Here is a 15,755-nt window from a genome sequence, read left to right as displayed (position 1 = left end):
ACAAAGTGTTTATATTGCTACAATTTGTTGACTAAAATGCTCCAGGTATAATCTAATACTGTTTACTTAAGAATTGATTCACTACTGGTTGCTTGAATGGTGGATTAAAGTGGCAGGAAACAGGTCCACTTTGGGTTCATCCTACTTTAAAACGTTCCATATCACTGTAAGCCATAAGCTTCAAAGTGATTTGAAACAAATGTGTGCCGTTATTGTGTGAGTAAATGGTGATGATAACCAGTAAACAATCACGGGATGACTCAGGAACCTTTTTACTGGTATGTGTCTCCAGTCTGCTGGTGCTAAGGACTGGTTATATTATTTAAGAAAATTATTAATAGGTGGAAACAGCTAATGAAGGTTACATATGAAATGGTGAAAAGTCTGAAGTTATGACTGTGGTTAGAATAATATTTTGTTACAAACCCGTAAAAGAGATTCATGCCATGTCATAATTCATTAGATGAAGGTGGCTAATGAGAGATTTAAAGGAAGTCCACGAGGTGTGCGTCTATGTCATAACTCAGTGCGGTCATGGAAAAACAGTTCTCCCCCAGTGCTCACTCACCTGCCATCAGCGCACACACTTACGACTCAGAGGTGACTCACTCGGCACTCACTCAGGAGCCACTGAGGGGGGAAAAAATAACAGTTCAGCTGCAGTTGAGGAAAGAGGTGTGAAAGTTGCAGACTGCTCACACGAGTTTCTGTCTGATCCCAGAAAAAGGAGCTGAGTTTCGGCTGACTCCATAGCGGACTTTACCTCTCATCGTTACCCTTCTGAAACTGTTAGCGCTGACACGACTACTTACACATTATTACACAGGAAACACCGATGAACATTAAGCTGCAGAAAAACAAACAAACATTAAGTTGGACTATATTAAATATGTAAGCACAGGATTTCTACTTAAAGATGCCTGTGTGGAAGCGTGATTGTAATGAGGTTTTGGGCATACTGAGAGATTTAGCAGTCATGCTGTGAGAAGTGTTTCAGCCAGAGGAGTGTTCACTCTGTGTGTGTGTGTGTGTGTGTGTGTGTGTGTGTGTGTGTCTGAAATGCCTTGCACTCCCAGTGATATGCAAATGTATTTAATTCTGATTGAGCTTTTAGTAAGTTAACCTTCTTTTCAGGTTATCATCTGTCTGCCCAAAATCATAATGGACTGGAAGAGACTGGACAAGCCCATTAATAGATTCCTTACTGTTTTTCCTCGGCTGCTATTCGCTGTGAGTGTATTCATGAAGCACTGTTACTGGTGCACCTCAATGTGGCTTCGACTGTTATTAGTCCCTTCCAAAGAACACAAGCAATTATATAAACATAACATATATGCATATATACATCTGCTTATGTATTGGGTGGTATGCGTATGTGGGTTGGGTAGTTCGCCTTTTTCACTTACTTTATATATTTCGACATCATAAGTATGTTAATAACTTTGGGCGTGGGTTTTAATATTATTAGTGATTAAAAGCGATAATATTTATATCAACCCCTCACATATTTTTCTTTTCAGCATTACCTGAGAATCAGATCAAAAACAAAAAGAAGGAAACATGAGCAGCAGCCAGATTCAACACCGCAACCCGTCACCTGCCTGCAACATCTTATGGACATGTTCTTTTGTTCCAGGCTGTTTCTCAAGGAGGATCTGCTTGCAGTGAAAACATGATAATCCAGTTTTAGCCCTGAAGGCATGAATGCTTTCTAGGTGAATGAATAGGTGTTCGCTTCAGTAAATTGAGGAAGAGTATTGAATTAGTTGTAATAATACGAGAGATATGTCACTTTGCTGATTTAAAATGTTCAATTAGTTGTGTACATCTATATATAGTTCCATAATGGCCTCCACGAAAGATGAGACATAAATTACAAAAAGATGAAGATTTACTTATAGCACACTCCACTCAGGGTGAGCATCTGACCAACAAACACAAAAACACACACTCACAAAAACACACACACACACACACACACACACACACACACACACACACACACACACAAATGCACAAAGCACCAGTGTTGTCCAGTGGAGGGGCTGTCAGGGACCCCTGGTATGTGTCTCCCCTAGGTTCTTTCAGAAGCAGCAGGGGGGTCGTCTGGGTGCTAATTTCACACCTTCGCTTCTTTCAGTGGAGCACATGGGACAGAGCAATCGCATCAGGTGTGCGAGAGAGAACCACTGGTGCCAAAGTTCTCACAGGCCAAAGAAAAAGACACATATGGAGGACATAAATATTACTCTGCAGGGAAGAGCAAACTGATTTTGTTAGTAACTTTCATTCTCTGGAGTCCAAAATGACCAGCAGAGATGTAAAATAATTTCTGTAACTGAAACCGAGATGCTGGAGTTGAGGCTCGTAATGGCAAACTGAAGCGTAGTGTGTTGTCTTGACATGCAGGGAAGGAGGATGTGTGGATGGTCATTTAAGAAGAACAGTTACTCAAGGAAGATAAAAGTTTATGAAGACTTCCAAAAGATTTTCCGTTCAGACCAATTCTAGTCATTCCAGATAAGTTCCTTGTTTTGTAACATGAGAACAGGGAATGACGACTGACAGCTGTACACCAGGGTAGTAGGAAGGAGGATGTAAAATTCAGAATAAAATGAAATAACAACAACAAAAAACAAAAAAGAGATTCCTATTGCTACTACTTTTCAATGACCCAAAGTCACGTTACAGTACTTCTGTGGTGAAGCATACAGAAAAGACAAACTAACAGAGGTTTTGAGATAAATAAATATCAACCCATCCCAACCCAACTGTATAAATTCCAAAGGCTGACTACATACTACCTGTGAGAAAAACTAAATAGTATTAAATCATGAGTGAAGCTGAATTCCCTGAGCTAAGCTGACATGTCCAGTACTGCAGTTTTCTGTAGTAGTAAAGTACTATTTTGGTTTGTAACTGTGTTCATCTTTTTGACCTTTGCGAAATTAGATTCTGACAGAAATTCATTCCGATGTAGCATTTGTGTGCAACTACAAAAAAAAAGAAAAAGAAAGAAAGAAAAAAAAACCTTGAAAACCCCCTGAAAACTGGCTTTGGTATTAATACTCGGTACTGACAGTCTGTAAATGATATTAGCTCACCCATCTCTCTAAAAGATGAGTTTCATGGCCTTAGACTTGGACAGCTGGGCTTGGAGCAGTAGTGGCATAGAGCTGTAAAGGGAATCAAAGGTGGACCAGCACCGGGTAGATCCACCACAATGAGCAGGGCTTACACGGAGCTGCCTGTTTGTGGGTCGGTCTGCAGCATGAAAGCAGGGCTTGGTTAGTCGCGGGGGGCTGTCAGACAGTGGCTGGGGGACGGGGCTCGGAGGTGGCGGTGCTGGGGCCACTCGGACTCCTTCTCCGCTGCATATCTAAGCTTGTAGTTGCCTGCCCAGGCTGTAAAGTCATTACAGTCTCTCAGATCAGCACAAGACAAGGTGATGTCTGCCAGACGTGCTTAGAGGCATGCTGCTGGACCCAGCGCGTGCCTCCCCCTGCACACACGCTCCTCCCCTGCAGTCAACATCCACACGCAGACGAGGGTCAGTGCGCCAACTCCACCTCGAGCACCCAAAACCTCACAGCATCTAAAATTTGGGCGACTCCTGCCAAAAGAAATGGAAAAATAGAAGGCAGCATGCCCCTGGTCATATTAATGACGCACTGGTCATATTAGACGAGCTATGGCCACATCTACATGGACGTGGAAGTGGAGGGAGAGTAGGAGTTCACAGGCGTGCGTGCCGTGTGGGTAAAGTGAGAGCACGCAGCTGTCTGCATGGATCAGTCGGCGTTAACACAGGGAGCACATGGTGACGTGGTAGAGGGCTGGACCAGTACTGCAGATGGGCAGAGTCCCTCTCATGCATAACTAAATGCTCCACGAAGACGCTTCACACTTGATGGAATAAAGAAAATATTATATAAAATAAATAGCTACATTTCCATAAGAACTGGTTTCAGTGGAATTGACTGATATTTTTTATATGTAAAATGTAGCTGAGTTTTGAAGCTATATAATTTGCAGGGTCTTCTGAAACAATTTCTGCTAAAAAAAAAAAAAAATACAAATACAAGTTTAAATGCACCTATTTAAATGAATTTATTTGCACATTTCTAAAAATGTATATTCTTCAAGGACAAGGTTTCTTTAAACAGGCTCAAGCTTACAGTCCACTTGAAAAAAAACAACAACTTTATTTTGTGTACAGTAGTGTATTGCTCCATCTGACAATAGTGCAAAAAATAATTTTTAAATTTCCTTCATAAATATAACAAAACATAAGTCACATAATAAATAAACAACCACAACACATTAAGGCAACAACATGAACCAAAAACATGAGCCACTTGCACATACACATTGCACAAATGTTTAGGTCAGATATGTTGGTTATATACATTGTCTTTTAGCCAGTGGGGAAAGTTATCCTGTGTAAGTTTCATTTATGGTCAAAGGAACAGGACACCATCCCAGTCTCAAAAAAACAAAAGGCAGAAGAGTTCTGCCATCCCTGTGCCCAAACTACCTCTGACCTTGACGGGGTTCAAATCAACAGAATCCTTCAAAAAAAGGAAAAGAAACCGTAACTTCTCAGAAGTTATGCTACATTCTTCAAATCAAAGGGTACATGACAACATCTTAAGGTAAAACTCGTTTACTAGTAGCACGTGCTTGGTTTCAGAAACCCGTGACCTCGCTGATCAGTGCTCTCCTCCAAGGACAAACGCATAGGTAGCTACAAATACCTGTGACATCTCAGCACCATATACGTATAAAATACACGCAGACCAGATAGAAGCCTTCCAACACTGTAAAAACAATGTTCTGAAATGAGACATGTATTCCTAACAGATTTTCAAATACACATTACCGTCAACCCGATTGGGCAATGTGTGTATCTCTACACAAGTGCTACTGTGAGGTAAAGGTGAAGTTCAGCCAGGGTTTAAGTCAAACCACAATATGATGACTTGATGTGTCATGCGTGTATAATGTCCAGGTGTAATTACTGAGATCTGTGTATATATTAGTCTTTCTCAACACAGACACGCCACTGGGAGCATGTGAACCTGCAGCAGTATGCGGCAGTAGGCCACATCCACTTTCAGTATGGCTATTAACCGAATACTGAACACTCTACTCTGTCTTCCTTCCTCAGTAACAGAAACTTGTGACAGTTAAGGATACAGTCATATAGGTGATTAATTTCTCAAAGGCTTCAGCTACATGGCTGTGGAAACTGAACCGGATCCAATATTTCCACTGGGTCAAACCCTAATCCCTGCACTGAATAAAATTCTCTCGGCAATTAAACAAATCATACACATCCTCCATTTTCTCAAATAATCCAAACTCACGCATTCTCTACCATCTTTGATATGTAAATAAGATACATATCCCTTTTCCAAAGACAGCAATAGTCCTTCTGCAGGTCAGAAAACATCTCTGTAATAGTATCACATTTTTATATATTACATTTAATAAATAGATAAGAAAATACACAACATTTTCTCTGTGGTCAAACTTATTTGACCCCATTTAAGCTTAGTTTTGTTTTATGTGTCCAGAAACCGCTTGGTGAAAACTCTTGCTTCTGTGCACTCATGCACAATGGCGTAATCGGGCGGCATTGCGCATTACTGCCACCTAGTGTGGCACAGCAGCACTACAATGTTTTTCTTCTGCCAAGACAAAATTTCAGTAAACATGCATGGCAGAACCAATCAACTGATGTTGGAACTACATTCCTAAGTATTTTTTAAATATATTATTGCAATATTATGAATCTCTTCCCCCCCCCCCCCCCCCCAAAAAAAAAAAAAAAAAAAAAAAGATTTTTTTTTTTACAGTATTCTTCATACACAAGTGACTGCAAAATGGCTGAGTGACATGACAGGATTCCACATTTTTCAAGCTTTGAAGTGCAAAATTTAGGGTTAGGAGAGCAAGTGTGTGGGTTCTCTTTTCCCATTTTATATATATATATATTTTTTTTTAAAATCTCACTTTGTTCTATACAATGCCACAGTGTTACTACAGCAGAAAGGTGGCACTGTGGCTCCCGGTAACACTCCTCTTCCTCCGGAGCTCAGACCGAGCAGTTGCGCCGCTTGGCCACACAGGGCAGGCCGCCGGAGCTCAGCCGCATCTTCACCCTTTGTCAAAGGCTGGTGGAGGAGACAGACATAGTGGGAGAGGATGGCGGCGGGAAGTTGAGCAGCTCGAGGACGGCCACGCCCACGCTGCTGCGCCGTGTGAACATGCAGGATGCCGCCACCCACTTGTTGCTGCGCGGGTTGTACTTCTCGATGGAGTTCAGGCTGGAGCTACCGTCGTTGCCGCCGACGGCGTACAGCCAGCCGTCCATGGAGACCAGGTCGTGGGTGCTCCTGTGGCAGGAAGAGAAGAAAACGCGCGTGTCAAACCGCACAGGGACACGGCGGCTGGGCTGAGACCCAGCGACAGGGCTTGGGCTCTGTTCCACCACTGTTTGTGTCCTGAGGATCACTTTGTGAACAGGTCAGCTACAGACTGTACTAGAAGCTGCTGATTATTCGTGTTTTGAGTTGGGGACTCTTACCTGCGGATGTTCATGGGTGCCACACCTTCCCAGGTGTTGGTTTTGGGGTTGTACCGCTCCACCGAATTCAGGCAGCTGGTTCCATCGTTGCCACCGGCGACGTAGAGCATCCCCTCCAGCACAGCCACGCCGGCGCTGCTCCGGCGACTCAGCATGTTGGCTATGGCGGCCCACGTGTTGGTCTGAACATTTAGGGAGGACAGAGACATCATGACAAAGAAAGACAGCTTTGGGGTAATGTCTTTTTTAAAAAACACCAGTAAAACCTCCAGCTTTTGAATCCTTGAAAATTGTAATACGCCCACTAACACCCTGATAAAAGCCCATAATTAGTCAGTATAGGAACATGAAGTATTGATTATATGAATGTGTGTGGGCAGGACAGTGCTCTGGAGCAGAATGGCACTGTGAACCCAAGTCATGAAAGTCCATGCAGAAGATGCCAATCTAATACTGTAATGTTTACTGCTGAATATTTCTTTATATGTATAATGCTGTAATGTTTACTGGAGGATATTTACTTTTAATCTTTACTGGAGGATATTTACCTATAATATTGTATTGTTTAATGGCAAATATTTCCTTATGTGTATAACACTGTCATGTTTACTAGCGGATAAGCGAGTGCAGTACCTGTGGGTCATACTTCTCCACCGTGGCTAGGTGTGAAGAGCTGTCATATCCACCAACCGCATACAGACTGCCATCTGTAGCCAGAGTGGCAGAAACAAATGGGTTTCATTAATACCGAAGCCCGCTTACAATGTGGCCTTTTCACATGGTGGACGCGAGCCCACTGCCAGTACGCTGAGGAACGTTTCATCAAATAAAAAAGTGAAACCGATCCTCTCTCACATCACAAGCGGCGACCTCCTGCATGAAGCAGACAGACAGCTGGTGATGTCATTCATACACACGGACATCAAGCCTTTCCACGGAAGGTTACTCAGAGAGGATTCTGAACGAGGGGCTCACCCAGTGTAGCCACTCGGACGTATCGTCTTCTGGTGCTCATGGCAGCGATGGAGGTCCAGGTGCTAGTTAGTGGGTCGTACCTCTCTGCACTGGGGGTTAGAGCAGTTAAGACAACTAAGAAACGTAGTCGCCATTTCAACTACAGAACAAATACATCCAAATGTTTCAGGTGCATAAGTTTTCCAGTCATCTGTGAAAATGTGACCATACTAGCAACACTTTCTCTCTCATGATAATTCCTCATTTTCTCAGCCCTTGAGATCTTCCTACCTGTTAAGACAGGAAGCCCCATCATAGCCTCCAGCAGCGTAGAGCAAGCCGTGGAGCACAGCCACACCCAAACAACTCCTCCTCGTTCCCATAGACACTTCAGGCTGCCAGCCGTTAGTCACAGGGTCATACGACTCAACAGTGGCCAGGTCGGAGGTTCCATCATACCTGAAAGGGGTGCGTCAAAATATCGCGCAACGATTTCAGTTCAATTTCCACTGGGAAATACATAGCCATTGTCAAATGGACCGGTTTACACCAGACTTTGATTTTACCGATTCTCCCATTTGAAAACGCCTCGAAGCATAACGACGTGACAACTCATGCTCAGGCAGACAACAAAAAAAAAAAAACTGCACCGGCTGTACCACCGTGTTGGGTATTCCCCGTGAGCTAATAACCAGAAGGAGCGGGGATAAGAGGTTGCTTACCCGCCCACAGCATACAGCTTGTTGCCGATAGCAGCGACGCCGACTCGTGCCCGACGCGTAGACATGGACGCCACCATGTGCCACCGGTCCGTCCGGGTATCATAGGCCTCGCAGTCTCCGTGAATAGCAAAGAGACTGCCTCCACCTGCAAGACATCACAAAGGGCAACACATCACCTCCAACCTACAACCTCCTCCTATTTCATACCTGTGCTGCACCAACGCTCTTCCTGCAAGCATGCTATGTCAGCGCGATCAGAACGGGCCGCACTCACCCACAGCAAAGAGCACGGGGCTGGCGCCCTCGCAGCGGCGGGGCCGCGTGCGGCTGTTTCCCAGAACACCCCTCTGCTCGGGCATCAGGTGGTACTTGAGAGCCTCGATCAGCAGGTCCTTGCACTCCGAGTGGTGGCGCACGAGCAGCTCTGTGTCCACACTGCTCATCAGGAAGTCGCGCGTCAGCAGCGGCAGGCGCACGCACTTCATCAGCTGGGGGTGGCGTGGGGGTGTCAGAGGGGGGGAAATTATAAAATTATCAAATTAGATCAAAAAGATAATTAGCAAATTATCTTTGGTTGACCAAAGGTGCCTGCTTCACTGCAGACAGGTACGTGGACTCACCCGGGGAACGTGCTGCCTCCGGGCATCGATGTCATGCTTAACCCAGCTCAGCACAGCCCGGTAAACTTCCTCCTCTGACGGAACGTTCAGATTATCACTAGAGATCAGATCCAGGACCTACCAGGCACGCAAGCATGAAACATGAGTCACCGCACCATGCAGGTGTACGTACATGTCATCAGAGCTGATTGGCACTTGCCAGTTTCGACAGGCACGTTGCTCATTAAGAACAAAAGAATTATCCAACTTGTATCATGCATTAATATAGTCATTGTGAAGGATCCCACAAGAAACATACATGACTCACTGAGCTACCACCAGTTGAAGGGGGAAGCTCTGATGGGCTCCTGGTAAGGTCAAGATAAAAGAGTGTGTTTTTGCCTTCAGCTAATCCATAGACACCACACACGCGCATGCACACACATGTAGGTGAGTATATGGGGCCGTTGTTAAGGCACACAGTTTGTGTGTTTGTGTACAGCAAACAAACCCACGTTTCCCAGGTCTAAATTAGGGGCAACCTTCATAGCCCAGTGGGCACAGGGTTTAATTACACACCGCTGACGCGGCACCAAGCCAGTAACAACTGCTGTAAAATACGGGCAGGAGAAGGAGGGGGAGGGAGACAGAATCACATTCTGTCACTCACAGAACACGCTAATCAACGCCTAAAACGGATCTAGGAAAAAGGACTTAGGAAAAAGGGAACTAAAGAGCCTTTCAGTCATAGAATGAGAATTCTCAACTTTGAGCAGTAACAACACTACTCAGATTATTCCAAAGAAGCATTTTCTTTGAAAAAAAGGAAAAGATGAAAAAAAAAAAAAAAGTCAAGACACCGAAGAACAAGAAAAAGCAATCTCTGCCAGCATTTAGCCAGCGTTTAGCACGCCAGAACCTGCAGCTCAGCCGTGGTCTTGACGTGGTGCGGCGCGTATTTGTGCTGGCTCATCAGCACTGGCAGAGGAAGCGCTGTATTCAGCAATGGCCAAGAGAGCGAAGCTCCAGAGATCTGAGACGAGGTCAGATCGGGAGCACTCGCGTGTGTGCTTAAAGTAAAGGCAAGATGGGCAAAAGGAACAGGAAATGTAAGAGTAAACGTAACAGCGGCCCATGGCGGGAGGATGCCGACGAGAACTCTTGGCTGCTTGCTCAACCAGTCTGACAAGCGAGCACAATCAGAAGGCGCTGGAGGCAGACTGTCCTTAAACTTATACAAGTTTTGTATACACATTTTTATACACGGTATACAAATCAGTATTTTCACTAGCTTCTCTGCTGTCAATAAGCATAAGAAAAACATAGAAGTACACAGAGGCAAGATTAAAACAACCCTGGGATAACACTTGAGAGGTAGGCCATTAGCCATTTCTACTTCCTGAACCACACCATTTACAGATCCCTGTGCTCCTTAACCTCGGCAGTCCTGTACCCTCATGGGCATGCGTATCCTCAGCTCCTCCTCACCTGTTTGAGTGGCAGCAGCATGAACTCCTCCGTCTTGGACACCTCCACAAAGTGCTGCAGCACGTACTTGTGGGCCGACTTGAGCAGGTCACTGCAGGAGTGCGTGTCGGCGAAGCCGCGGATGCCCAGGCAGTTGGACGGGTCCAGCTGACTCAGGAGGAACTTGCAGCAGGCGTCTCTCACCCCGTTCAGCTGCAGGAGGCTGGCCGCCGGCAGCAGGGTCTACAACGCGCCACGCGCACGACCGAGAGGGCCGGAGATCAGCCAAGGAGAGGATCTTACAGGCACGGTCCCGTATCATCACTGAGCTCACTGAAGGTTGGGGGGGGCTATGCCGATTTTGCACACAGATGCTAGGAATGTCAGAGTTTATAACATTTCCGGTGAGGAAAAAGTGAAGTTGACCCTTTAACACTTGTCAGTTTGGGAAGGTCAAAGGTCTACATCAGTGTATCTGTATGACCCTATAAGTGACATTACAATGGCATTAAATGACGCATAACATGTATGCATCAGCAAATTCTATTCATTAGGGAGTACAAGCTACACAGATGCTGCTCTGCTTCCAACACGCTTGTTACTTCAGGTGAATGAGTTAGAATTATGTTGAATTAGCCTGGCTTCTAGTTCTACTGCCGAATTACAGACATTCTACGTGTCATTAAGAAGGACGCGTTGTGTACCTGCACGTTGCCTTCGCCCACTACTATCTCAGCGGTGTACGCGTACTGCACGAGTTGCTCCAGCGCCTGTGGATCCATGTCATGCAGAGTCACGTGGGTCTGACGGCTCTCCGACATCTCATCTGCACAACCGCATACAAACGCTGCACCAAATGGGTTTGTTTTTTTTTCCTGCAGCTGCAGTTTTAAGTTAATGGGTCAGTTTGGCAGACAGTTAGACAGCACTATTTTAATAAAGCCTGACATTCAGAATAAATGAAAAACTCACAAGCATGATTAGGTGAGCATATTCAGATGCCATATTATTACACTCTGCCCAGTCAGCAATGAGGAATTCTATCCATGTTTACATTTTCCAGTATTTGTCACTGTACTTTAAATATATATTGCCTATGTATCGAGTCTAATCTTGGACTAGAGGAGTTCCATGGTTGAATTACCAATGGAAATTCTTTCCCATCTAGGCTAATGCGTAGTCTGGGTCTAGGAGACTGGCCCTACATGTTTTATTCAATACAGATTATTAGCCTTTTATTAGACTTGTTGAACTGAACACATCCTGTTCAAAGCCATTTAACATTCAACAACTCACATGAGATTATTGATTAAGTGACTGAGCAATGTCTCTTAGGATGGAATTCCGCTTTGAACCGGGATGGGCTTCTCCCAAGCATCGTAAAACAAAGATAATCTTTAAAATGGTAGAAAGGTGTTACATTGAACACTCTCTCTCTCTCTCTCTCATATTCAAGATGATCTTAACACTACGATGATTTTGGGAAACTGAGCCCCACTTTGCAATGTTAAGATGCAATGGCATTAACAGCGGATATCTTAGTGGTTAATTCTGCTGGTGTATGGTAAGTTCAGAAGAGAGTAACGGCAGAATACTGCCCACACTGTCCTGACACATACCATCACACTCTAGCCTGAGCTGCAGTGAGGGGGGCAAATGGGAAAAACGTGGCACCTGTTGACCTAAGACCGGAAAAGGAAGAGAATAGCGCATGGAGGACAGGAAGTGATGTAATGCAGGATGGGCTTTTACAGGAAGCTGTGCTGATACACGCAGGAAATACCTACAAACAGTGAGTCTGATATGCAGTTACTGGTATTAACATAACTAAAATGCTTTGGAACATTATAGTTGGAGGATTGCTGGAGTTTCCAACGTGCACAACTGGTGACAAATGTTTTGTTGTCGTGTCACATTAAATCCTTTATAAAAATGAGATTAAAGTGCGACTGCATTAGCTGGGAAGGCTGAGTCAGATGGGAAAGAACGAAGGACAGAAATGACAAAATAAACAAAAGCATTTAGAGGAACAAGGGAGGCGCAGTGCTCAGCAGACGCCTTTAGCCAACGCATTAGGGGAATGTAACCTATCCATCTTTGACCAAAAGAATCCAAAAGTCTTCACATTTCGCAGAGACGGAAAACACCTACTTGTAAACATGGCGTGGAAGTACGGGCTGCAGGAAGCCAGCACCACCTTGTGCGCCTTGATCTCCTTGCTGGCCACGTGCAGCACGATGTCACAAAGGAGGCCGCGCTGGCGCATCCTGTTCATGGACACGAAGGAGTCGTGGTAGTGGCGCTTGGAGTTGTGCGAGATGCTGTGGCCGTCGCGGTTCAGCAGCTGCATGCCGCCCTCCATCATGGCGCTGCACTCTGGGGCCTGCTGCTCCTGCTGCCGGGGCCTCACTCTCTGCAACTGCAGGCACATCGTTAGCCAGCACCCACAACCACCCCTGACCCCCATCCAGATATAAATGGTAAATAAATGATGATATATGGATGATATACGAAGATTCTGCTTAAACTAGCAGTATATATACTGCCAGTTCAAGCAGAGGCTTCGTATATATCACGATATATCGTCATTTATTTATAAAACAGCAGTCAAGAGTGATTTCCAACAGGTGGTGCTATTGTGAATCATTTGTGAGAAGTACATCTTGCCACATAGACATTTAAGCTGAATGCAGATGAAAAGCAGTAAACCATGCCAGACATTTTCTTGCTACTCGATAAGACAGCTGGGGTGGAAAAAATCCCTTTCAGTCACTAACAGTAGCAATATCAGGTGACAGCGGTATGTAACCTGACAGCTGCAGTGCACTGCATGCGTGCCTGTTCAGTGACTGAAACAGGCTAATTATAACCAGCTAATTACAATTATAACCATTATAATAATTATAAATACTCTTTTTCTGATTGGATGAGCTATAATACAAAAAAGATCCAGCAGCTAAGATGCGATTGGTCCTAGGGATGAGCAATGAGGTTTCTTCAGCTGAACAAAGGGGTCAGGATGGCCAGCAGGACTTCATGACATCGGCAAGATGTGCCAAAGCTAGACCATCAAGCCTTATAAACCTCCCAAACAAAGCAGAACCGTGCAGAACGTCATAGGAAGGACATGTAAATTGTACAAGATAAGAGGTACACACTCTGCTGGTAAGCATGTGAGATGGTGCATCATGTTGATGTTTGTTTAATGAGACAACAGAGCAACTAGCCCACTAACACATCAAAAGAGTCAAATGTAGATGTCATAGAAGCATATCCTGGTCTAGTTTCTCTAGATCATGTAGGCTTAACATGGTTTGGATAGATTTCTTAAGGACAATGTTACATTTTAGAGATGTACCTTGGGTTGCACCATATGGTAAACCAGCATCAAGGTCCTTAACAATAATTTCTTGTTGCATACAAAAGCCATCAGGTTTTAACAAAAAGGCATCACTTTAAAATAAGCAGCTTTATATCTTGCAGATTTAGTGGCCAACATTGGTATTATTATTATAGTAGTATTCCTGCTTTTGTCACAAGCAGGTGTGGTACAGTTTGAAATTTTCCCAATATGATGACCTAGTCTAAAAATATCACAGTTTCACAGTATCACAGTATAAATTGACAATTTAAAAACACACAAGCTGAAGACTGAAAACAGCATAAAACTGAAGCCAGTATTATCACTGTGAATTACATGTCCATGTGGGCTGTATATAAGGGGGATAAAAATCACCCAGGAGAGAATCGCATGGCTTTTTTATAGGCTCTGAAAAATACTGGCCATTTTTCAAGCCTGTCCAATGTCATATTTTGTGATATGACATATTTTACAATTAGACACAGTAGCCACAACTCATGAATGTGTATTTTATCATTTTATATGACCAAATGTATGGGATGGGGCGGGGGGGGGGGGGGGGGTCCCATAAGCCTATGTACCAAACCAACATATGCACCAGAAAAAAGACCAGAGCCATAGCACCTGTAAGCAGCCAAACACGTGTCTGTTGAGCTTTTCATATTTCATATCCTCTGCTCTACCGTGGATCACAGCAAACATTAGGGAGGCCTTCTCCTACTGGAAGACAGGAAGAGATAACCAACTGGGCTAAAGTACTCCTTACTGAAATATCCTATTTCCAAATAGCACTCTTAAGGCACCTGTTTCATCATTTTTTCCAGCATACAGCAGCACCACTGTTCAATAAGTCATATCCATAAGGTCGAAGGATTGTGGGTTACTCTGTTTAAGAATGACACTATCATTTTATAGCAATATAAGAGCTCCAAATACATGTTCAGTGGAAACATCAATGACGGGTGGGTTTCCACAAGCTGCACACATTTATTCCTCCAGCAACGCTGGAGAAATTGGATTCTATGTCTCCTTGAAGTAAGAATTCAAAGTTAGTCTGGAAACGAAGAAAAGATATGTACGGTCTCAAATATGTTACAAGCATTATTACCTTCCTTGCTGTGGATATCCTTTTCACTTGACAGAAGCAAATAACACTAATTGTTTGAAAAGATCTCTACAAGCATGGTGTCATGAGCTTAAATGTTTCAAGGACCGATAAAACTTTGGCTACAAATGACTGATGTGGCTCAGTGAAACCTGATAAAACATGAACGATGCATTGCATAAAGAACCTGGAGCACAAGAGTATGGCACTTACAGCTGTTGAGCAGTCAGACTAAGGCCACAGCTGTTGTTTCCTCTAGCACACGATGCAGACAAGCTGACCCGTTACCATGCCAATCGCTGTTGCCACCAACACCCTTCTATCTGACTCAGCATAAATGTACGCCCCTCAAAATCTTTGACATGGAGAAACGCAGTTCCAGGGCTTTGCATGTCCCCCGGCTCCACGGTCTCCCCTCTTGCCCATTGTTCCAGGCTACAATACAAATGCACAGCGCTCCCGTTGCAAACAACCGAGAACATGTTCCTGCAGTTTTACTCACCCAAGCCCCTTTGGTTTACACAGCCACCAGCGAGAATCCTCGGGGGAATACTGCGTTAGATGTTACGATGGATGCCTGCTCGTTTTATCCGGTCCCTTCCTTTTGTCCCTCTTAGGGGAGCAACTCGTGATGAATCAGGTTCGGTCCAGCATGTACTGTACTGTCCAACCACTGGACCGTGTAGGACATATAAAAAATGTAGAAAGCCCTAGTTTGGGGTCTGTGTGTTGTTGACGTAAATGCAAACCGCAAGAGTGCCAGGTGATGACATCAAACTTTAAGGTAGGCTTACCCGGAGGGTTAGCCTTGTGACCTACAGATAACAAAAACAATTAGGCACCAATTCAAATAATCTCCCCAAAACAGCAATTTGTCACGGATAGGGTCAGTGCAGTCCGTGAAAAGAAAGCAACACCGCCTCGCTCGGTGCCTTTTGCGGTGGGAAACAAGTCC

General features: G+C 44.4%; 2 protein-coding genes across 6 annotated transcripts in view; one reads left to right on the top strand and one right to left on the bottom strand.

The window, feature by feature from the left end:
* The window catches only part of perm1a (PPARGC1 and ESRR induced regulator, muscle 1a), a 31,924-nt gene extending 28,016 nt beyond the window's left edge, over positions 1-3,908 (top strand). The window contains exons 4-5 of the transcript XR_014119695.1: positions 1,135-1,230; positions 1,521-3,908. The gene's annotated coding sequence lies outside the window, so the exon portion shown is untranslated. The remainder of the gene's footprint in view (positions 1-1,134; positions 1,231-1,520) is intronic.
* A 1,931-nt stretch (positions 3,909-5,839) lies between these two features.
* The window catches only part of klhl17 (kelch-like family member 17), a 12,429-nt gene continuing 2,513 nt past the window's right edge, over positions 5,840-15,755 (bottom strand). Inside the window, exons 2-14 of one of the 5 annotated variants that reach the window (XM_081706862.1) lie at positions 15,303-15,615; positions 12,486-12,753; positions 11,954-12,016; positions 11,039-11,160; positions 10,356-10,577; positions 8,889-9,005; positions 8,543-8,756; positions 8,269-8,413; positions 7,838-8,005; positions 7,568-7,656; positions 7,226-7,299; positions 6,593-6,774; positions 5,840-6,401 (exon numbers count right to left, since the gene is read on the bottom strand). In XM_081706862.1, coding sequence (XP_081562988.1) covers positions 6,173-6,401; positions 6,593-6,774; positions 7,226-7,299; positions 7,568-7,656; positions 7,838-8,005; positions 8,269-8,413; positions 8,543-8,756; positions 8,889-9,005; positions 10,356-10,577; positions 11,039-11,160; positions 11,954-12,016; positions 12,486-12,699 — 1,839 coding nt within the window. In that variant the 5' untranslated portion in view covers positions 12,700-12,753; positions 15,303-15,615 and the 3' untranslated portion in view covers positions 5,840-6,172. Of the gene's footprint in view, positions 6,402-6,592; positions 6,775-7,225; positions 7,300-7,567; positions 7,657-7,837; positions 8,006-8,268; positions 8,414-8,542; positions 8,757-8,888; positions 9,006-10,355; positions 10,578-11,038; positions 11,216-11,953; positions 12,017-12,485; positions 12,754-15,013; positions 15,145-15,302; positions 15,616-15,755 lie in introns of those variants that run through there. The other 4 variants (XM_081706864.1, XM_081706863.1, XM_027014527.3 and 1 more) reach the window with 4 other exon arrangements.

Source organism: Electrophorus electricus, chromosome 24, assembly GCF_041902795.1.
Source record: "Electrophorus electricus isolate QZ-2024a chromosome 24, ASM4190279v1, whole genome shotgun sequence".
In the NCBI taxonomy this organism is placed as follows: Eukaryota; Metazoa; Chordata; class Actinopteri; order Gymnotiformes; family Gymnotidae; genus Electrophorus; species Electrophorus electricus.
This window is presented reverse-complemented; position numbering and strand designations above follow the sequence as displayed.